Source organism: Podarcis gaigeae (assembly GCF_964106915.1).
Source record: "Podarcis gaigeae genome assembly, chromosome: 4".
Taxonomy (NCBI): domain Eukaryota; kingdom Metazoa; phylum Chordata; class Lepidosauria; order Squamata; family Lacertidae; genus Podarcis; species Podarcis gaigeae.
Genome location: NC_139677.1, coordinates 92,879,313 through 92,901,420, shown reverse-complemented (window position 1 = coordinate 92,901,420; position 22,108 = coordinate 92,879,313). Strand labels below are relative to the sequence as shown.

At 46.2% G+C, this 22,108-nt stretch overlaps 2 protein-coding genes across 3 annotated transcripts in view; both read left to right on the top strand.

Moving 5' to 3' along the window:
* LOC310843344 (glutamate carboxypeptidase 2-like) overlaps positions 1-1,549 on the top strand; it is a 56,366-nt gene extending 54,817 nt beyond the window's left edge. For both annotated transcript variants that reach the window (XM_083736583.1, XM_083736584.1), the window contains exon 19: positions 130-1,549. In XM_083736583.1, coding sequence (XP_083592709.1) covers positions 130-319 — 190 coding nt within the window. In that variant the 3' untranslated portion in view covers positions 320-1,549. The remainder of the gene's footprint in view (positions 1-129) is intronic.
* A 3,741-nt stretch (positions 1,550-5,290) lies between these two features.
* NAALAD2 (N-acetylated alpha-linked acidic dipeptidase 2) overlaps positions 5,291-22,108 on the top strand; it is a 38,426-nt gene continuing 21,608 nt past the window's right edge. Inside the window, exons 1-7 of the mRNA XM_083736597.1 lie at positions 5,291-5,622; positions 10,555-10,666; positions 13,356-13,542; positions 16,290-16,391; positions 19,108-19,233; positions 21,466-21,652; positions 21,804-21,897. Of these exons, the coding sequence (XP_083592723.1) occupies positions 5,541-5,622; positions 10,555-10,666; positions 13,356-13,542; positions 16,290-16,391; positions 19,108-19,233; positions 21,466-21,652; positions 21,804-21,897 (890 nt within the window). The 5' untranslated portion in view covers positions 5,291-5,540. The remainder of the gene's footprint in view (positions 5,623-10,554; positions 10,667-13,355; positions 13,543-16,289; positions 16,392-19,107; positions 19,234-21,465; positions 21,653-21,803; positions 21,898-22,108) is intronic.

The window sequence follows — 22,108 nt, the reverse complement described above, 5'->3', positions numbered from 1 at the left end:
GATATTGAAAGATAGGACTTGAGTCCTTGAAAAATTTCAGTAGGGTGGGTTAAGGTTCCTCACCAGGCACAACCTCCCCAGATGTTACCATGAGCTCTGTTTTTTTAATATGGTTGCTTGTGTTTCCAGACACATCATCTTTGCTCCGAACAGCCACAACAAGTATGCTGGAGTGTCCTTTCCTGGTATCTACGATGCCCTGTTTGACATTGCCCACACAGAGGACCAGCACAAGGCCTGGGAGGAAGTCAAGAGACAGATCTCCATTGCAGCCTTCACAGTCACTGCCGCAGCTGGGACTCTCAAAGAAACAGTGTGAATTCCTAGAGGGTCCAAGGAACTGGCTCTACTTGCCAAAGTCCTGCTGAGTTTGGAACTTCGTGGCTGTAGAGACTTTCCTTGGGGAGGTTTGTTCACATGTTGCACTGAACACAGCTACAAGCTGCCTTTACCCATGTACAAGTGATTGTGTGAAAGAGTGCACCCTTGTTGATTTGTTCAGCTCAACCATTGTGCACACAGACAACACAGGCATTGAACATTACTGTGCACATAGGTACACAGGTTGTACACTCATAAATCCCAGGGATTTCAGTGGGCACTTAATCATGGATAACCATATAGGTTTTCAGCTCAGAGGACTTAACACCGAAAGAGAAATCCAAGCTATTCACACCATCACAACCCAATCTTGACAGGCATGTCTTTCATTGCCTTCCCTGCGTTGAGGTTTTGAGGGCCATCAAAGCCAATTTCTTGATGGAAAAACAAACAAGTAGTTCAATTGGTGTGGACCTTGATGCAGAAGAACGCCCACCTTCCAGATCCCCAAGGATGTGATCTGATGGCACACCAATGTGTTGATGGATCTCAGTTCCCTTGAAGGCATGAGGGGTGTTCACACATTACATTCAATATGAGTCACTTTGCAAAGGATTTAAATTTGGGCTTTATTTTAAAACTTACTTTTAAATTCCATGGCTTTATTCTCTAATTGCACCCCAAAGTTTTGGGTGCATCTTTACAAACTTGTACGCAACCAAAACCAACATCGAACAAAAGTTCTATGGAAAGGAGGGTGAATGAGCTACAGAACCTTTGGATATCTACGTTTAGAACTTAGAAGCTGAAAAGTCCCATCATGGTTGGTATTCTCACTGGTGGGGAGCACATATTAGATGCCATTTTAAATTTCCCACAATGCCACAGAACAAGTCTACATTGGCTATTCTGGGGCACTGTGTGAAACTTAAATGCTGGAAATTTAAATAAAATTAAGTTACGGTGCTACCTGGAGTGCTGTCACCATGGAGGTCCATGTGGGGAGGGGAGCATTGGGCATAGGAGTGGCCCCACAGACAGATGTGGCCCTGGGGGCCCCTACTGGCTTTGAAAAGCAAATGATCTGAAGCTCAATACCTTCTGGAACATACACTGAAAAACCACAGATGCAGTTGCTGTACTCAGTTTCCCCATCAACAGAGCCTCCCTTTAGAAATTGGTTTTGCTTTTGTGCCTTTACAAATCAAAATAAAGTTCCCTCTAAAAAGATTGCTGAGTGTGGCATATTGTTCTCCCAGGATGTTGGTTTACAGAGGAAATGCTTTAAACTTAAACCTGACCTGTTACAGGATGAGAAGGTTGCTGATCCATTGATGAGAAAATAATTGCTATTATTAATATGAAATACACCTTACCACCTTTGGGAAGAGCAACCAGGTGACCTCTGCTAGCTGCTGGTGGGCAATTGCAAGACCCTGGAGCTCTCCTCTGTAGTCCTGTATCTTTAAATTGGACTTCAACCATACAGGACTTCAGATAGAGGCAGGTCAAGCTGTGACGTACTCAAGGTCAGCCAGTAAGAGTAGTGGATTTTTGAACCCAGGTCTCCCAAGTCCTGTTCCAATACTCTAACCACTACACCACACCAGCTGCAGAAACGGTCAAAGGGATGAACAAGGACAGACTTTCCACTATCATGTCAACTTCTCATCCCTCACCCTTGAAGTATGGATCCTGAGCCCCAACTCTGATACAACATTTATGGCTACGCATCTTCTGCTTTTTGTGGAGTGAAGCTTTCCTAACATCACCACCTAAAGGCTTGCATAACACTGCTAATAATACATGTTGCTTTCACAGCTATGGTTTGTGGAGGTGGCATCCCATCTGGTTAGACGTATCTTTGGCGAGATTTGTTGAAGCAGGGGCACCTCGGATTTGTGCGTGTTTTGACGAGGGCATCACAAGATGCCCTCAAAGGGCATAATGACAAACCTCGAGGACAGCTAGGTTTTGAGAAATCAGTAGGATAGCTGAAAGCAACTGATACAGCTCGTATCTTGAAGGAAACAAGAACTGCGGCAGAATCACATCCAAGGAGCATCGAGCAAAGCCTCAGCTGCCTTATGTTGAGTCGAGCCATTAGCTGACTGGCAGTGGCTCTGTAGCAGGATTGAAAGCAAGCTTGGACATAGCCAACCCTATTCAATGGGGATGCTTAATGGAAAGGACATGTGGAGAAGTCTATGTGCAGCATCTGCAACATGACTTAAAGCTGCAACTGGGCATCCAAAATACCTGATTCAGCTAGTACAAAAAGCAACTAAAGGAATCTGCAGAAGATATTTATTTGCTGTGGCTACAAAGAGGACAGCTTTTAAAACAAGAGCAGCAAATGGGACACCTACACAATTTGCCCCTGGGGGTGGGAGGAACATATGTTTTAGACATTTTGGAAGAGTATTCTTCATATTTTCTTTATAGTATTTTCTTGGCATATGGGTGTTAGGAGAGAAATAAACGCCACTTCATCAGGCTTTTTCTTTCTGTTCTTTCTTGCACAGATTAATCTTTGTCTCCAGGCAAACTACATATGGCACATGAAATCCGATTGGCTCTCCCAATCTCTCTTTTTAACTGTTATCTGCAGTCGTGGTGTTGGGAGGGGAAGGGTTTAATGTTTCTCCCCACGTACTCCCCGCTGCAAAGCTCCTAGAGAAGGGGGAATGTTATGTACTGAGTTGAATAGGATCCAAAATGCAGCAGTCTGATTGGTCCTAGAACAATAGGATCCAGAATGCAGCAGTCTGATTGGCCCACAGGAGCCACGCAATCCAGCTCCAGGTGGAAGTGAATCCACAACCTGATTGGCCTACAAGAGAATCCCAGAATTAGCCAATCACGTGGGGCCCATTGTGTAAATAATGTATATAAAGCAAACATTCTGGGGGAACTTCCATTCCTCCTCACCACTATGAGCTGAATAAAGAGCATGAAATCCACTCTCGACTCAGAGTATATTTCAGGGAAGCAGGTATAAGTGGGCGTTGCTTCTTGGTCCTGCCACAGCGACCGTTAAAGGCTAATAATATAGCACAAGAGATTTCATTTTCCACATCAGATGTGACTTGTCCAAAGCCTGCCTTTGCCTGCCTCATACCTGATATTGTTTCCAACATCAGGTGTAGGGCGGGTGGACATAGCTTGGATAAAAAGACTTCACGGGTCCAACTGAGAGAAATGGTAGAACACAGCGATCAAGGCCCATCTGCACTATACATTTAAAGCGGTATCATCCCACTTTAAACAGACATGGCTGCCCCCCACCCCAAAGAATCCAGAGAAAGTGTAGCTTGCTAAAGCTGCTGAGAGTAGTTAGGAGACCCCTGCTCCCCTCGCAAAGTTACAATTCTCAGAGTTCCTCAAGAAGAGGACTTGACAATTAAAGCACTGAACAGAGCCTCCTTCATAAACTAAAATTTGTACATGCTTGGCCTTGACAAGGATAGAACCTGGGACCATGGCTGGTCCAAAACATCTTGGAACCTGAGGCAGAACCTAAACTGGTGTCAGGGAAGAAGGGACAAAGAAGACCTAGTTCTTGTAACTCAAAGCCATTGGTTCAAGTCCTACCCTCCGGAGCAGGAGAAAACAAGCTTTCTCCACCTTCCACGTGACAGCCCTTAAGGCAGGCTTCCTCAAACTTGGCCCTCCAGATGTTTTTGGCCTACAACTCCCATGATCCCTAGCTAGCAGGACCAGTGGTCAAGGATGGTGGGAATTGTAGTCTCAAAACATCTGGAGGGCCAAGTTTGAGGAAGCCTGCTGTGCTGGTCCCATAGGTTACCCAAGAGGCGAGGTTCAAGTCCGGTCAATGGTCAATGCAATGTGGAGGCAGTCCATAGTAGCTGAAGCTGAGTGCAGGGCAGGGAGGCGGGTGAAGTCAGGAACAGGCATGCAAGCAGGGAGCCAGGGCAGGCCAAGAGCTCTGGCAGAAAAACAGGACAGAGTTCAGGCAGGAACTAGCAACCAACAATGTTGCTCCCGCAACTTGGGACTGGGCTGGCTGGCTTTTATCTGCCCAGAGGCGTAGGGCAGCCCCGATCCTCTGGTGACTCGCCTCTCCTGGCCTGGAGGCGAGCACTCCTCCTGCAGGAACTTAGTTCCCTCTGCCTATCTGCCCTGAGCCTCTGCAGCTCAGGAGAGGCTGGAGGGTTACCGGACCCAGAGGCAACCTGAGCTTCCTCTGACGGGGCTGAGAGTGGAGCACCTGCAGGCAATGGGTCCTCCATCCCCTCAGGAGCCAGAGCAAACTCAGCTGGTGCCTGCACCTGAGGATCCAGCACAGGTGAGGACCCTTCAGGCTCATGACCCAGCTGGTTCTGGAGGCAGGGAATCCTGTGCAGGTTGGGATCCCTCAGGTTCAGCACCTGAGTCCAAATCCCAGGCCATCACACTTGCCTTAAGATATTTGAAGATGGCCATCTCCCCTCCAGTCTCCTCTTTTCCAGGCCAAACATACCCAACTCCCTCAACTGTTCCTCATAAGGCTTTGCTTCCAGTTAGAGGTGGTTTGCCCCTTGCAGGCCAGCCATCCTCCATCTTGTATTTCTGCAGCTGGTTCTTCCTGCCTCAGTGCCGAACCTGACATTTGTCCCTGTTGAAAGTTTCCTTCCACAGGGAGAGAGAGTTGTAGGAAGCCCCACACTCAAGCAGCGCAACGGAAAGGCACTTTGCACATGCTTGAGGGCCCTCTCTCCCTGATTATCCGCCACAGATGTCCCAAGCCCAGCCACTACCAAACAAACTCAAAACTCCCTCACAACAAGCCCTGCTTTGCAGGTGCCGAATCTTAAAGTAATCATTAAGGCAAACCACAACCCTCTAATTATTGTTTATCTGATTCCTAAACTGCCCTTTATCCAAAGATCCCAGGGCAGTGTAATTAAGTAGGGGGGGGGGTAGAGAGAAAAACATCTTGATCTTTCCTTGTTTTCTATTTTAATGGCAGTTTTGCAAACTTCTGAAGGAGGGAACCTTTGCGTCTTGCCGGCAGGAGACGTCCCGTGCCCACACAGGGGCCCCCTCCTGGCCTGGAGCGCCCCCCCAGCAACCTCGGCTCAACTCTCCCCTGCCCCCTTTCTCTCGACGTGAGAAAGATCTCACAGTGGGAGGAGGGACGGCTCGGATCCTCTCCCAGGAGGGTTGCGAAAGCCCGTCCCGTCCTGAGCAAGCCTCCTTTCGCTCCGGGACGCGCCATGGCCAGGAGGAAGGTGGCTATCTGCAGCTGGCTGGGCTTCGTGGCTCTCCTGGCGATCTTCCTGCTGGGGCTCTTGGTGGGTGAGTCGAGAGAGGATCCTGGCTTGTGGGCTCCGGGAAAGGGGGCAGCCCCCTACTTGGAAGAGGGCGCGCGGGGTGGGGTGGGCGAGGCGGAAATCAGAGCTGGGCTTTGCGCGCGTCAAAGCAGCCAAACGGGTTTCCCTGAGCGCACGGATAAGGGAGCTCTTCGGGGGAAGGGCTACGGCTCAGTGGTTAGAGCAAGAAGATCGCGGGCTCGATCCCCGGCATCTCCAGGGATGGTCGGGAGAGAAACCTGTCTGAAATCCTGCATTTGCTGCTGCCAGTCCTGAGCTGGGAGCAGCGCACAGTGAGTGGAGAGGTGGCGATGGGGTCAGGTAGCATCAACAGAAGGGGGAAATCTCTGCCGTCTGACACTTCGGCGGGTGTGGGACAAATAGTTCCGACCTAGTTAAAGGCAGCTTCCTGTGCACCCACGCAGCATGGGACAAGCGCTTTGCACATGCTCCGAGGTGCTCCTGTTGCTCCCGCTTTGCACAAGCTCCAAAGCTGAGCGCAGGCATTCCAAACGGACTCTGCCGTTAGCTGGAAGTGAACCCTAATAATAATAATAATAATAATAATAATAATAATAATAATAATAATAATATAATTTATTATTTCTACCCGCCCTGCCACTCTGGGCAGCTTCCAACAAAACACTAAAATACAATAACCTATTAAACATCAAAAGCTTCCCTAAACAGAGCTGCCTTCAGATATCTTCTAAAAGTTTGGTAGTTATTTTTCTCTTTGACATCTGGTGGGAGGGCGTTCCACAGGGTGGGTGCCACTACCGAGAAGGCCCTCTGCCTGGTTCCCTGTAACTTTGCTTCTCGCAGCGAGGGAACCGCCAGAAGGCCTTCAGCACTGGACCTCAGTGTCCGGGTAGAATGATGTGGGTGGAGACGCTCCTTCAGATATACTGGACCGAGACTTTTTGTATTCCTGTTACCGTATTTTTCGCTCTATAACATGCACCCGACCATAACACGCACGTAGTTTTTAGAGGAGGAAAATCCGTAGGCATGCCACCCGTAGGCATTCCCTCCATAACACGCACAGACATTTCCCCTTACTTTTTAGGAGGAAAAAAGTGAGTGTTATGGTGCAAAAAATACGGTATGTACTGACGTTGTCACAGGCACCCTTTGGATTCGGAACCTCTCCCCACCAAGGCACAGGGTTTTTGGCAAACCTGCTGGAGCCTTCAGTGGGCGATGTTATTGAGAAAGCCCATCCCTTAAACCTTCCATGCCCATCGCATCGCCCATCCAAGCTATGGTGATGCTTGGGTAATCAGATGCCCTTTATTCTTCCAAAGCGACAAAACCAATTACAAAGGAAGGACACCCATTTTATCATCTAAAATGACAGAGTAATCAATATGTTTCTGGCACCACATTCTCAAATTTCCCATTTTCTAACGTATTTATAGGGCATCAGAAAACAAGCCTCAGATAAAGCCTCATGGCTTTTTTGAAAAAAAATAATCTTGAAAGGTGATGAGTGTGACCTGCAGCAGAGTGTTGCAGCGCATCTTCCCTCTGAAGAGGAGTGCTCCTGTTGAGAGCAGCCATTCATTCCAGGCAGGTTATCCCAATCCTCCCAAATCCTGGTTTTCTGTTTGTTTGTTTTCCAACTGATAGTCAATATTCTGTGGATATTGAGCATGCAGAGTAGTCTCCTATTTTGTGTGTGACCCTTGAGGTTTTGTACTTCGGCAAGCTTCAGGAGATGCCTTGAATATCTGTTTTGGCTCCAGTCCTGTCGGCACCTGAGTTCACTGTTAGAAGGACTAATGAGAAAGACCTGAGACCTTGGGGAACTGCTACCAGCCAGAGCAGACTATATTGGCCTAGATGAATTGGCCAAAATGATAAGCCGGGCTCCTTGTGTTCTGTAGCAGTGAGACTGTTTTGGCTCAATGCATATTTATGCTTTTTTAAAACAGTCCTCTTTATGGGGGAGGATAGAGGTGAAGCTTTGAAACAGCCCAGCTCTTAAGACAGGCAGGCCTTTTGCTGAGACTGAGCACTTACATAACCCTTCACGGCAAAGGCAGCAAGTCTGTCAAGGCAAGATTGTTGCAATTGTTGTTTTCCCCCCTTCCGTCTGCTCACAAATACACAAAAGGAGTAATTTGGAAAGCTCTGTGTTGTGTTCGATAAGCTGACAGTGGGGGCTTTTATTTCCTTAGCAAAAACATCATGTTATGCTGGTTCCTCACCCCCCAACCCACCCCATCACCCAAAACTTCTGTTTTTGCTTTAAGCTGCTGAGGGTTTTTCTAAAGGAGGCAGGTCTGTAGCTTTCTAGCAGTGGTGCTCTCAGAACAGAACTTTGTAGCAGATGCCCCAGGCTCCACTCAGCAGAGGGAGCAGTCCCAGCATTGGCTTATCACATTTTGAAACCAGTGCAGTAATGCGCAAGTAATGTGTGGGGTGTTAGGGGAGGGGGGTCGTATTTCTGGTGGGGACACATCATGCTCCTTCTGGGGTAGTTTGTCTACCTTTGGGTCCCATCCTGCCCTCAGCACTCACCTGTGGCTCCTAGAAGCTGTCAGCATGTGACAGTAGTCGCAATTTGGGGAACAGCTTCCCCATGCCCGCTAAACCAGGTAAGGGTAGCCGATGGGTTTCAAACTAGTCTACAGCACAGTGGTAAAATGTGCCTTCATTGCTCCACCAATCATCATCATCATCATTATCTTACTCCCCAGCCACTCTGGGCGGCTTCCAAGAGAATATTAAAAACACAATAAAACATCAAACACTAAAAACTTCCCTAAACAGGGCTGCCTTCAGATGTCTTCTAAAAGTCAGATAGTTGTTTATTTCCTTGACATCTGATGGGAGGATGTTCCATAAGGCGGGCACCACTACCAAGAATGCCCTATGCCTGGTTCCCTGTAACCTCACTTCTCGCAGGGAGGGAACCGCTGGGAGGCCCTCGGAGCTGGACCTCAGTGTCTGGACTGAATGATGGGGGTGGAGACACTCCTTCAGGTATACTGGGCCGAGGCTGTTTAGAGATTTAAAGGTCAGCACCAACGTTTTGAATTGTTCTCGGAAATGTACTGGGAACCAATGTAGGTCTTTCAGGACCGGTGTTATATGGTCTCAGCAGCCACTCCCAGTCACTGCCCCCACCCACCCCTGGCATGTGGCCCCCAGAAAGTTGCCCCAAAGAGAATGTGGCCCTCAGACTGAAAAATATTTCCCACCCCTCACTCTAGAGTGGATTCATTTTCCTCCTGCAGCTCCTCTTCCTGACAACTCTCCTTTGCAATCCTTGAGCGAGGGAAGGCATTTGAGCAATGCCACTGAACCAGCCGAAGCTCTGCTCATCTCTTTATTAGGCAGCCCAAGGGAGCAGTGACTCAGATAGCTCTTGCTCAGCTCAAAGACTTTCTAATTTTATTTTTAATAAACAGAACGAAACAGAAATGCGGGCCGCTTACTGGTTTAGCTCCAAACTTGCCTGAGTTTATATACAAGATTCTTCCCTGCATCTTGGCAACTTGTTCCGTTTAGCCTGGTGTTGCCAACTTTTGAAGTGGCTCCTATAGCTGTCCGTTTGCTCGCTAGAGTACATGGGGAGGATTTAACCCTTCCATCCCCAGCTGCGAGCCTTCCCCAAAGATGTGCCCTATAGCCGCTGGACTGAATATAGTCTTCCATTGGCTCTAATCGGAGGCCAATTCCAAGCCTAACTGCCACACCAGGAAAATTGTAGATTTGTAGAGTTGGAAGAGAACCCAAGGGCCATCTAGCCAAATGTCCTGCAGTGCAGGAATCGCAACACATGGTTTCCCATCCAGTTTGAAACCATCCCGGGCCCTGCTTAGCTTTGCAAATGTGCTAGCAGATTTACTTCTGTGCCACTCCTCACAGGGTTGTTGTGAGGATGAAATTGAGAGGAGGGTGGGGGGAGATCTATGTTGGCCAGCTTGAGCTCCTTTGAGAAAACACAGGGTGATTTATAATGGAAGCTGTATACTTCATTATGAATCACCGTGTAATAAGACCTAAATATATCTACGCAGTATATACTTGAGGTGTGAGGACACGTGGGGGGGGGGGAGGGAGAGAGGGAGGCTGCTCTAACCATTACATTACACTGCCTCCCATCAGATGTCAAGGAAATAAGCAGCTATCTTATTTTTAAAAGACATCTGAAGGCAGCCCTGTTTAGGGGAGTTTTTAATATTTATGCTGTATTGTTTTTAACACTCGATTGGGAGCTGCCCAGAGTGGCTGGGGAAACTCAGCCAGCTGGGCGGAGTATAAATAATAAATTATTATTATTATTATTATTATTATTATTATTATTATTATTACATGACCTTGGGCCAGTAACTCCTTCTCAGCCTAGCTGACCTCATGGGGTTGTTGTGAGGGTCAAATCAAGGGGGGAACGACATCTGGGTAGGCCCCCTTGAGCTCCTCAGAAAAAAGAGAACACACACACACACACACACACACACGAAACTGGGGGATTAGGACACAGGGAGAGGGAGGGAGGGAGGGAGGGAGAGAGAGAGAGACTGCTCTAACCACTGTGCCCCACTCCCTTGCATGACCTTGGGCCAGTCACTGTCTCTCCCTCTCTCTCTCAGCCTGAAGCCTGAAGAGGAGGCCACTGCGGTTACATATGGCCCACGGAGCAGAGATTCATCACCTCTCCTTTAACAGATGCAGAACTTGCCAAGGATAGTGTTTTGTTCCACAGTATGAGAAGCCTACTGATTTCTCTGGTCACATCCACATGGCACATTTAAAGCACACATCTTCCCTGCAAATAATCCCATCGCATTGGATGATGGGCAAGTGAAAGGAACCTTGATAGCTTGGCTGGTGCAATCCCATAATAGTAGCGCTTGGAAGGACAGGGGGGACAGAAGTGACGGTTGTCATTGCGACGGCATTGCAGGATGGTGCGTGAAATCGGCGAACAAGCCAGCTGGCACGACACACGTCTTTCGAAATGCAAGAAGACAACTTTTTGCAGAACTGAAGGCGGAAAACATCCGGGAATTTCTGCGGTGAGTTTTGCTGCTTTCTTTGGTGACTAACTGTTTTAAAAGTTGTGAAAATGCAGAGCAAGCTCTAGAAGCTTCTCTCCAGATGATATCAACAGACTGCCAGGTGAAAGGCAGTGGCAGCCAGTACAGGATGAGGCCCCTGCTTCGGTCTGTTCTGGGGAAAAATGGGGTTGGCATATGCAACCCAACTCCCCATCAAGGGACTTTGTGTCCTCTAAATCCATTATCAGTCAGAGAAGAATGGATGGAGGCAAAATCCAGTGAAAGCAAGGCAGATATTTATTTCTCTGTTGCAACAGAGTTCGCTCCCCACCCCACTCCCATTGCAAGGAGGTGAGGACCCAGAACAAAGGTATGCAAGAACTTTTAAAGACTTTAGAAATTGCCCGGCCTCTTAGCCAAAAAACACCCAAAAAGCATCACACATAACATCACAGAAAGAGGCAGTCTACAACAGAAATTGGAGAGTGTGGCTGAGGGCCATATTTCCTTCTGAGCAGTCTTCCAAGGATCTACATGTCAGTGGTGGGTGGGGCCCCAAGCAAAAGTGGGTAGAACAATAAATGTGAATTTTGCTTTTGTGCAGGAGGCTAGCTTCTGCACATGCTCACACACCCTTCTCTATGTGGTGGAACGCTCTGTCACAAGAGACTAGGGCCCTGCGGGACTTGACATCTTTCTGCAGGGCCTGCAAGACAGAGCTGTTCTGCCTGGTCTTTGGTTTGGACTCGGTCTGACCCTTATGTTTCCCTGCCCTTATGGTCTTGATCTATTAGCTACTTTAAAATGAGGCTGCATTTTAAATTGCATTTTAACCTGCATTTTAATTTGGTTTCCCTCCTCTCTTTCCCCCTATTATGTTTTTACTGTGATTTTATTGGTGTTAGCCACCCTGAGCCTGGCTCTGGCTGGGGAGGGCAGGGTATAAATAAAAAAAATATATTTTTATTTTATTTTATTTTATTTTTTTGCATTCAGATGAGCAAAAGGTGCCATCAAAGGTCAGGCAGAAATGCTCCAGGTACAAGGCTAGGGAGATTTCCAAGGCCCAGAGAGAGAAGCTTGGAGGGCCACATTTGACCCCTAGGCTGAGGGTTCCCTACCTCTGTACTAGAGGGTGACAGGGGTGGTGATTAGCACTCTTCCCCCCTGCTCTTGCTGCTCAAACATTGAACATCTGGGGAGAGATAAAGGAGGTACAGATTGGAAACCTTCTCAGATGCAGAGCATCACATGAAGAACAGACTCAGCTGATTAACCATCAGAGTTGCTTGGACTGTAATTTGCTGCAGACGTTGATTAATCATTGAACCACAATGTCTGCCTTTGGAGAGGAGGCAGTCATGTGCCTCCATCCTATCTAACCTGGTTTTCTTTTATCCCTCACCACCCCCACACATATTCCGCATACCCTACTGACCACAGCCCTGCAATTTCACATATAGACATAGCATTCATTTAAACTTTAACCCACCTGAGAATCCAGTCTTGGAAAATACCCTGAAAAGGATGCATTTCACTTGGAATTTTTCCAGTTTGCCACATATCTACTCTGCTTAAGGCAGCAGATAATCATTCTTGCCCCTTGCCAAATGATGACTACTTAATTTGTTTGCTTTTGGATATGGCAGTACAGACTTGTGGAACTGTAAGCGTTATCTTACCATATATAAAGAAAAGTAAGGCTGTCGTCACGCTGCAGTTTTCATAGCCAGTAGCAGGCGGCCCAGGCAAGCTGTAGAATGAAGAATCATAGAGGGAGGGAGATACTTCACAGATGGTTTGTCTGGACTAGATAGGCTTTTGGTCTGATGCAGCAGGATTTTAGGTTCAGAGTAGTACAATAGTTTGCTAGATGGACTGATGAATTTTCTTAAATAAGGGGTAGGCAACTGCTTTCAGACCAAGGTCTGGGAAACCTTCTGCGGGGCAGATACCCAGGGCAGAAAGGGTCAGAGGCAAACTGAGCAGAGCAATGCATGCAAATAGTGCCTTTACACAGCAGGCTAGTCACACTCCAACACCCCTCTCTATCTTTCATCCAGGAAAACAAGAGACATCATAGAATTGTAGAGTTTGGAAGGGGCCATGAGGGTCATCTAGTCCAACCCCCTGAAATGCAGGAATCTTCTGTCCAATGTGGGGCTTGAACCCACAACCCTGAGATTAGGAGTCTTGTGCTCTACTGACTGAGCTATCCCAGCAGAGTTCAGGCCAGAGCTCAGCCAGGCAAATAAACCCAAGGCCCAAAGTAAGGGCCAGTGAGAGCAGTGGCCCCCGAGAAGAGTTTTGAGGGCAAGATCCAGATGGCCACATTCAAGCCCGTGGACCAGTCCCTCCCCAGCTGTTGTTGGACCACAATTCCCATCATCCCTAGCTAGCAGGACCAGTTGTCAGGAATGATGGGAGTTGTAGCCTCACAACAGCTGGGGAACTCTGCTTGAGAATAAAACTGCCCTGGACTGTCTTAAACCCCCACACCCATTTTTTAACACAAAGATGCATTCTTTGTTGGAGGGGGAGAGATGATATGGAATAGAATTATTTTGGAATCATCTACCTTGGCTGTTCTAAACCATTTTGGAAAAGGTTTGCCTACTTTGCCCTTTGGGGAACAGGAGATCCCAGCGTTTATCCTCTCTCTTTTTTTAAAAAAAACAAACAACCTAACCTCTGTGGTTCATTTCAGCTCTTTCACGAAGCTCCCTCATGTGGCAGGAACAGAACAAAATCTTCACCTGGCAAGACGAATACAAGCCCAGTGGAAGGAATTTGGCTTGGATACAGCCGAGCTGGTTCATTACGATGTCCTACTTTCCTACCCAAATCAAAGCACCCCCAACTATGTTGCCATTACCGATGATCATGGAAACGAGGTAAAGAGGGCAGAATGTTCCCTCTGCTGCATGTGAGCTGAAAGAAAAGAAAGAATCGCATTCAGGAGGGCTAAACTGTGTCAGATCTCGGAATCAAATTTGAAAGCGGGTGGCTTTTGTATTCCAGGCGCTGCCAATCTTTCTTGGGGGGGGGGGTGTCCACAGGGATTTTTGAGAGGGTGCCAAGAGTACCGCCTCTTCAGGTTGCTTCTGTCCCCTGCCCTGGCAGACACACAGAAAGAGAGAAACCACACACATGTGTGTGCACACACAGAGAGTGTCTTTACTTTACTGGGTAAAAAATGGATCCGGTAGAATGAAGATGGATTCACATTAGTTTGCATGATATCATACGATGTCCTCTCCAAAAAACAAACAAATACCCCACTATCAAATGGAACCTTTGTGGGGCACTGCAAAGTAAGAAGAGCAGTGCAGGATCAGGCCCAAGGCCCATCTTGTTCAGCACTCTGTTCTCACAGCAGTCAGCCAAATGTCTTATGGGAAGCCCATAAAGAGAACCTGTGAAAAATCGCAGATCTAGTGTGTTTGCCAGAGCCAGAAAAACACTGGAATGCTTCTGCTAGGTCAAGGCACAACACTGGAATTAGTGTTGTGAAGAACTGGACCAGTGTAATAGTTAGTGTCAGACTATGATCTGGGAGACCAGGGATCAAGTCCCCTCTTAGTCAGGGAGCTCCCTGAATGACCTTAGGTCAGGCACATCCTCTTACTATAACCTGCCTCAGCAGCAGCAACAACAACAGTAATGCATCAAACATTAAAAGCTTCCGTAAACAGGGCTGCCTTCAGGTGTCTTCTAAAAATTGGATAGTTGTTTATCTCTTTGACATCTGATGGGAGGGGGTTCCACAGGGCGGGTGCCACTACCGAGAAGGCCCTCTGCCTGGTTCCCTGTAACTTGGCTTCTCGCAGTGAGGGAACTGCCAGAAGGCCCTCGGCGCTGGACCTCAGTGTCTGAGCCATGGAGGTGGAGATGCTCCTTCAGGTATACTGGACCGAGGCCATTTATACTACCTCAGGGGGTTGTTGGGTGTATTCAATGAGGAGAGAGAGAACCATACCACCACCTTGAACTAGCGAGTGAAAAAGGTGGTGTATAAACCAACAAACATTCCTTCCCACTCCTGTCCCTGAACAGATTTTTTTTTTGGGGGGGGGATGGGTTGCAGGAAAGAAAGGGAAGGGAAATTCTTTTGGACAGCCAAAATTGACTGCATTAGTGGAATCACATTGCTGGATGTTGCCTAATAACCGAAGGCACAGGTCATCAAGTCTTCAATATTTTTTTAAGCAGTGTGACCAACAAATTATGCCACACATCATGGACCAAAATGTTTGGGGACCCCTGTTTGAGCTGCTCAGGTACCGCCCTGAGAAGAACACAGAGTTAGGAGAGGAGTTGGGAAAGGCAGTACTCTCCCAATTCCCTCCTTTCATTCTCTGTTTTTCAAGAGGGGTAGCCATGCTCACCACCTTGACCAGTGAGCAAGGTCGTTGGAGGACTTGGAGAGTTTGTGGACACCAGCGAGGTCCTCAAACCATGGGCACCTAGTGTGTGTGTGTGTGTGTGTGTGTGTGTGTGTGTGTGTAGATGATGAAATAAAGGAGGTTATGACAAAATGGGCAATGGACTTGGGATATAATATAGAATATGAAAAATGGTCAAAATTATGGAATAATGGAATAAAATTTACGGCAAGTGTTACACTCAGAGAAAATTTGGAGAAGATGATATATAGGTGGTACATCACACCAGTAAAATTAGGAAAAATGTACAAAACAGGAAATAAGGCCTGCTGGAAGTGTAAAATCAAAGAAGGCAATTTCTACCATATGTGGACTTGCGAGGAAATGAAGAAGTTTTGGGATTTGATTTATAATGAGTTTTAAAAAAATATTTAAATACACTTTCCCTAAAAGACCAGAGGCCTTTTTACTAGGAATAATTGGGGACGAAATTAAAAAAGAAGATAAGATTTTATTTCAATATTCGGCAGCAGCGGCCAGAATATTAATTGCACAAAATTGGAAAAGTACAAATATACCAACGATTAGGGACTGGCAAACAAGATTATTTGAATATGTTGAATTAGCAAAAATGACGCAAAAAATTAGAAACCAAAAAAATACAAAGTTTATTAGTGATTGGAATAAATTTATGGTATACATTGAAGGAAACTATAGAAATCTAAAAACTATAGCAGGTCTGTCATAAAACTTACAATGCACAAACCATCAATAATTATTAGCTGCAGAAAATGGAAAATTTCCTTTCATCAAGAAGCCCGAAATCGGGAGGGAAGGAGGTCAAGAGGGGTGTAGAAGAAAGATCTAAATACCTAAATATATAAAGTTTTAAAGAATAAGATATAGAATTGTAACAGAGATTGGTGTTCTCTGGTGTTAGGTGTGGATATTTTTTCTTCTTGTTCTCCGTTTTTCTTTTTGAAATTGTTGTTTTGTCTTTTGTGTTCTTTTTTGGTTTTTTCTTTTTTTCCTTCTTTGATGTTGTAACTGAAACTCAATAAAAAGAATTAAAAAAAAAACAAACAAAATACATGGGCACCTAGCTGGTAGCCCAGCTCTTTCCAGAAACAACAACAACAACAGAGGCTATTTGGCATTCAAAATATCAAATTCCAATTCTCAAAGGGTACAAACCTTTTCTGAATGTATGTGACATGCTACTCCAGCTCTCTAATAGTGTCCCTTCTTCCGAACAGATTTTCAACACGTCACTCTTTGAGCTTCCTCCTCCAGGATATGAAAACGTCTCAGAGGTGCTGCCGCCATATAATGCTTTTTCAGCGCAAGGCACTCCAACGGTAAGGAGTGGGAAAACACAAATCCAGCCCTCAGAAGTCAGTGTGGGAAGGAGAGTGAAAAGTTTGCAAGAAGACAATACAGTGGTACCTCGGGTTACAGATGCTTCAGGTTACAGGCGCTTCAGGTTACAGACTCCCCTAACTGAGAAATAGTACCTTGGGTTAAGAACTTTGCTTCAGGATGAGAACAGAAATAGTGCTGCGGCGGCAGGGCAGCAGCGGAAGGCCCCATTAGCTAAAGTGGTCTTCAGGTTAAGAACAGTTTCAGGTTAAGAATGGATCTCTGGAACGAATTAAGTTCTTAACCTGAGGTACCACTGTAATGGTATTGATATTGAGTATCTCCACATTGTGCCTCTGAGCATGGGCAAAGTGTAAAGGGAGGGTTTGGGGTTGGCGAGTGATATGAGCAGGGGCACCAAGCCCTAGTAAGTCCATAGAATTCTTTGGAGGACAAAACCTCAGGGGCCCTCACCAATGATGGTACTTTTGTTACCTCAATCCTAAACGTTTAGTCTTGGTGCCTGGCTCTGGACACTCTTATTATGGGGTGCAGAGCTGATAAGAGAGTGCCCCTTACACATGTCTCTACATCTCCCATATGTCTTCCTGACATGTGTGGACTTACGGTCTTTCCAGCTGGCGCATCACTGGTTTTAGAGTCATTGAGCAACTCAAATGTGCTGTTCTTCTATCTTCCTTCTTCTTCCCTCCATATCGACGGGACCTTGAAAATAACACTTAGCCTCCTTGCTTTAGCTTCCTAAAACAAATCCATCCAGGCATTCTGTGACTTCGTTGTGATAAGGTTCAAATTGCTACAGCTAATAGTGTGGCAGAAAGCAGGTGTTAACTTCAACTGTATCCTAACTTCAGGGTTTTAAGGATTTAACTGCAGGCTGCAATTTGATTTTTTTTTTTTGTAGAATATTTTTTTCTTAAAAGTTTTCTGTATATTCCACATTTATATAATAGCCAATAAAACAAAACATCAACCATATACGTATTGTTTGTGGAACGAAAGCAACAGCAGTAAATACCAAACTTATTCGCTGATATGATTTCCATTCTGGACATGAGATGAATGAATGAAAGACAGTAATTTCTGCTTCTGTTTTTCCTGGAATATCCCAAAAACTCTAGTCAGTACCCCGTGAGCAACATTGGTATCTCTTCCTCTATAACAGGGGTCAGCAAACTTTTTCAGCAGGGGGCCGGTCAACTGTCCCTCAGACCTTGCGGGGGGACTATATATATATTGGGGGGGCGGGAATGAACAAATTCCTATGCCCCACAAATAACCCAGAGATGCATTTTAAATAAAAGCACACATTCTGCTCATGTAAAAACACACTGATTCCCGTACCATTCGCGGGCTGGATTTAGAAGGCGATTGGGCCAAATCCAGCCCCCAGGCCTTAGTTTGCCTACCCATGCTCTATAATATTGAACTCAAGCAGTCAGTGTCAACAGCTGTGGAGTCAAAACTGAGAAACAAGAGGGAGATATCTATATGTTCAAACTTACTGTGGAAGAAGGAACCCCCATCACCAAAGCAGGCGAAAAACCAATTGTTTCCTGAGTTTCAAATGGTAAAGAAAAATGGAAAATTGGTTGTGGGACACAACAGAGTGTCCTGGAAGAAGGCATGGCTGGAATCCTGAACAAGGAATATTCTGCCAGAAGCTAAGAACACAATACAACATTTTGTAGCAGGTCTTTCTTACCGTATTTTTTGCTCTATAGGATGCACTTTTCCCCCTCCAAAAATGAAGCGAATGCAGTCTCCTTGGCTTCAGGGAAAGCAATGCAAAGCCTCCAAAGCACAGAGGGAGTGCTCCCTCCGCGCTCTGGAGGCTACGCGTTGCTTTCGCTGAAGCCTGGAGAGCGAGAGGGGTCGGTGTGCACGACTCTCCTGGCTTCAGCGAAAGGAACCCAAAGCCTTTGGAGGTGGCCATCTCTGAAGCCTTTGGAGCGCAGCAGAACCTCACGCTGTGCTCCAAAGGCTTCGGGGTTAGCTGCGCAAAGCCTCCGCAGGGCAGCAGGGTGAAGGCACCCCAATGCCCTGCGGAGGCTTGAAAGGCTGTCCCCGAAGCCAGAACAGAGAGACGGAGCGCTGTGCAGCGTCTCGCTGTTCTAGCTTTGGGATGCCGGGGCTTTATGGGGAAACCCTGGGCTTCCCCCTTCAGCCCCGACACTGATTTGATTCAGAATACTTTTTACTTGTTTTCTTCCTCTAAAAACTAGGTGCGTCCTTTGCTCAGGTGCGTCCTGTAGAGCGAAAAATATGGTATTTATTTTTTGGTCCATCTCCAGGGGCAGCCCCCTGTATAATGTATCACAGTAGTCTAGATGGGAGTTGACCAATGCAAGGCTCCCCAAGTTCATACATTTTGATGTAAGTGTTTTAAAGACTATTACTCTACACAAGCACAGTGGAACCTTGGTTTTCAAACGTAATCCATTCCAGAAGACCGTTTGACTTTCGAAACGTTCAAAAACTGAGGGACAAAGGGCTGAGAAAATTGAAAAACATGCAACGGAAGCCGTTCGACTTCTGAGACACGTTCAAAAATGGAAGCATTTACTTCCAGGTTTTGGGCATTCGGTTTCAATAGAGACGTTCGAGAACCGATGTTCCACTGTATAAGAGATTCTCAATGTAACCATGGACAGTGACATCAAATGTAATATTTTTCCCCCACCCCACAAAAAGGCAGATCTGGTGTATGTGAATTACGGCCGCACCGAAGACTTTTTCAAACTAGAGCGTGAGATGGGAATCAACTGTACAGGAAAGATTGTCATTGCCCGATATGGGAAAATATTTCGAGGAAACAAAGTAAGTTGATAATATCTCTGCTGCTGCTGCTGCTTTTTCTTTCCTTCTTCCCCCCATTCCCTTCCCTAATAATAAATCTTTTCAGAGGCTGCTTTTCAGGTTTCTGTGTGGAAATACATCAGGTGGGAATGAGGGAGTAAACTCCCGGGGGGGGGGGTTTAGGGTGGATCATACCACTTCACTTTGAAGGTAGAGATCCCATTTTTGAGCTCTCCCTGCTATAAAAACACCACCCCACAAGTAGATACCTGTATAGCGTAAAGCAAATTATGCCAGAAGCATTATCCTTAATATTACTGGGGTTTGTTTTTGCCTGAAAAGCTTTGTTTCGTTGTTAATGCCAGGGAGTGTTTGAATATGTTATGTTCCCCTATAGTCTGCAGTGGTGTGTTCCATTTCACCATCTAGTTGTATGACAGACTCTCCCATTAAAGGTGGCAGATGGGTAGCCAGTGTTCCGGGTGTTTAAAAGAGTCAGCTCTCCCTCTTAGCTCTAATGGAGATGTCTGTTTTAACTGTTTGTTGTAAGGTTCCTTTATTAAAGAGCAGCCGGGTATTTTGTTCATGTGAAGAATGCCTTGTGTCCACTTATATCCCACCCAGAGGGTCACATTAAAGAGGAGGCACTTCTGAAACAAAACTATATATTTTTTTATTTATTTACACTCAATAAGGGTTTCAAGCTTTATGGTTTATTAATGTGAGGCGCAATCCTTAGCTTTAGGCAAATGCTCTTTACAGAGAACTTCAAAAGCTTATTCAGCTTATTTAAACATAGGGTGGATCTACACACAGGGGGAAAAATAAATCAGAAATTAAATTGTTATAACAAAAGGGGACAAACCGCTATGGAAATTGTTTAATTTTATTTATTTATTTTGCTCTCCTGTGCCATCTGGTGTTGCATGTTTATAACGCATCCCAAACGTTGTTTCTTGGCTAATGTAGCTGAGTCCCTAGTCTCAGGATAGACTATTTCCACCTATTAATATTACCACAACAGCAACACTCTCACTGTCCCTTCTAGGAATTTGACTTGGAATGAAACTGAGTTGTGCTGCTTAGCTAACCCCAGATCCCTATCAGGGCAGATCCTTCTATTCCCCAGAGGCGAGGGGGTGTCAGGGGAGGCAAAAACATGGCCCCCACTGGAGAGGAACTGCAGGGTGCAGCCAGAGGGGCTCCCTCAATTCCAGCAGGGTGGGCAGCTCTTCTCTGCCTCCTCCTCCTCCCTGCTGCTCCAACGCCACCTCAGAGTAGACCACTTTGAACTTCTCCTCCTGTAGGTCCTGCTGCAGCAGGGGGCACCAAATTTTGTCCTTGCTCAAGGCACCATATTACCAAAGTCCGCCCCAATGGTAGCTGGGGGTTCAAGCACATCTAAAAAGGCCACAGGTTCTCAAGTCACAGTATAATAATAATAATAATAATAATAATAATAATAATAATAATAATAAAAAAAAAAAATTTATTTATACCCCGCCCTCCCCAGCCAAGACCTGGCTCAGGGAAGCTAACACCAGGTATAAAACAATTGATAAAATACAACTTAAAAACAAGATTAAAATACAACATTAAAATGCAGCCTCATTTCAGTAAAGGTAAAGGGACCTCTGACCATTAGGTCCAGTCACGGATGACTCTGGGGCTGCGGCGCTCATCTCGCTTTATTGGCCGAGGGACCCGGCGTACAGCTTCTGGGTCATGTGACCAGCATGACTAAGCCGCTTCTGGCGAACCAGAGCAGCGCACGGAAACACTGTTTATCTTCCCGCCGGAGGGGTACCTATTTATCTACTTGCACTTGATGTGCTTTCGAACTGCTAGGTTGGCAGGAGCTGGGACCGAGCAATGGGAGCTCACCCCGTCGTGGAGATTCGAACTGCCAACCTTCTGATCAGCAAGTCCTAGGCTCTGTGGTTTAACCCACAGTGCCACCCACGTAGTAACTCAAATCAAAAACTTTTGGGGGGTGAAAAGGTCAAATCTTCACCAAGGCCAACTATCCAGTCTTATGTGGGCCAGAAAAAAAGCCAAGGAAGTCCCCAAATAGGAGTTCCATCACAGAAAGAGAAAGGAAAAAGGATAGAGGGGAAGGGGATCAAGTTGATTCCAAGCCAAAGGCCAGCCTTATTCCAGTGGCAACAAGACAAGGAACAAATGCCACTGATTTCTTGGGCTATGGCAACGCACCTTTTGAAAACTGCTTCTTAATGTTTGGCTGCTCTGTAGGTTAAAAATGCCATGTTAGCTGGAGCTAAAGGGATTATCCTTTACTCAGACTCTGCGGATTACTGCGCACCTGGAATTCAGCCCTATCCGCATGGGTGGAATCTCCCCGGAGGAGGAGTGCAGCGCGGGAATGTCTTAAACCTCAACGGTGCAGGAGATCCCCTTACCCCGGGGTATCCAGCCAAAGGTTAGTGATGTACCCAGCACAGTCTTACACTTGGGAAGTAAGTTTAACTATTTGCTTCATGGGGTGAGTTTCAAGGTTTCCTGTCTGTTCAGCATTCAACCAGATTTGCTTGCACAAAGCTTACACAGTGGTTATCCTCTTGGTTCCTCAGAATATACCTTCAGATATGGAGTTGACGATGGAGTAGGGATTCCCAGAATCCCAGTTCATCCCATTGGCTACCATGATGCTGAAGTTTTATTACGGTATGTAGATTTTAGTCGTCTTTGGTGTTTGCAGAAAGCAGGCTGAGCTCATATTGTTATTCTAGCAATAATAAAATATTGTTGTTTTACCCCGTTTTTATTGATATGGAAAAAGAACTGGCATGACACCGTATTTATCTTGGAAATATGAGCTTGGCTCCTAATCTCACACTGCTTAAACTAAGATTTAGGCTCAAATCTCCATTTAGCC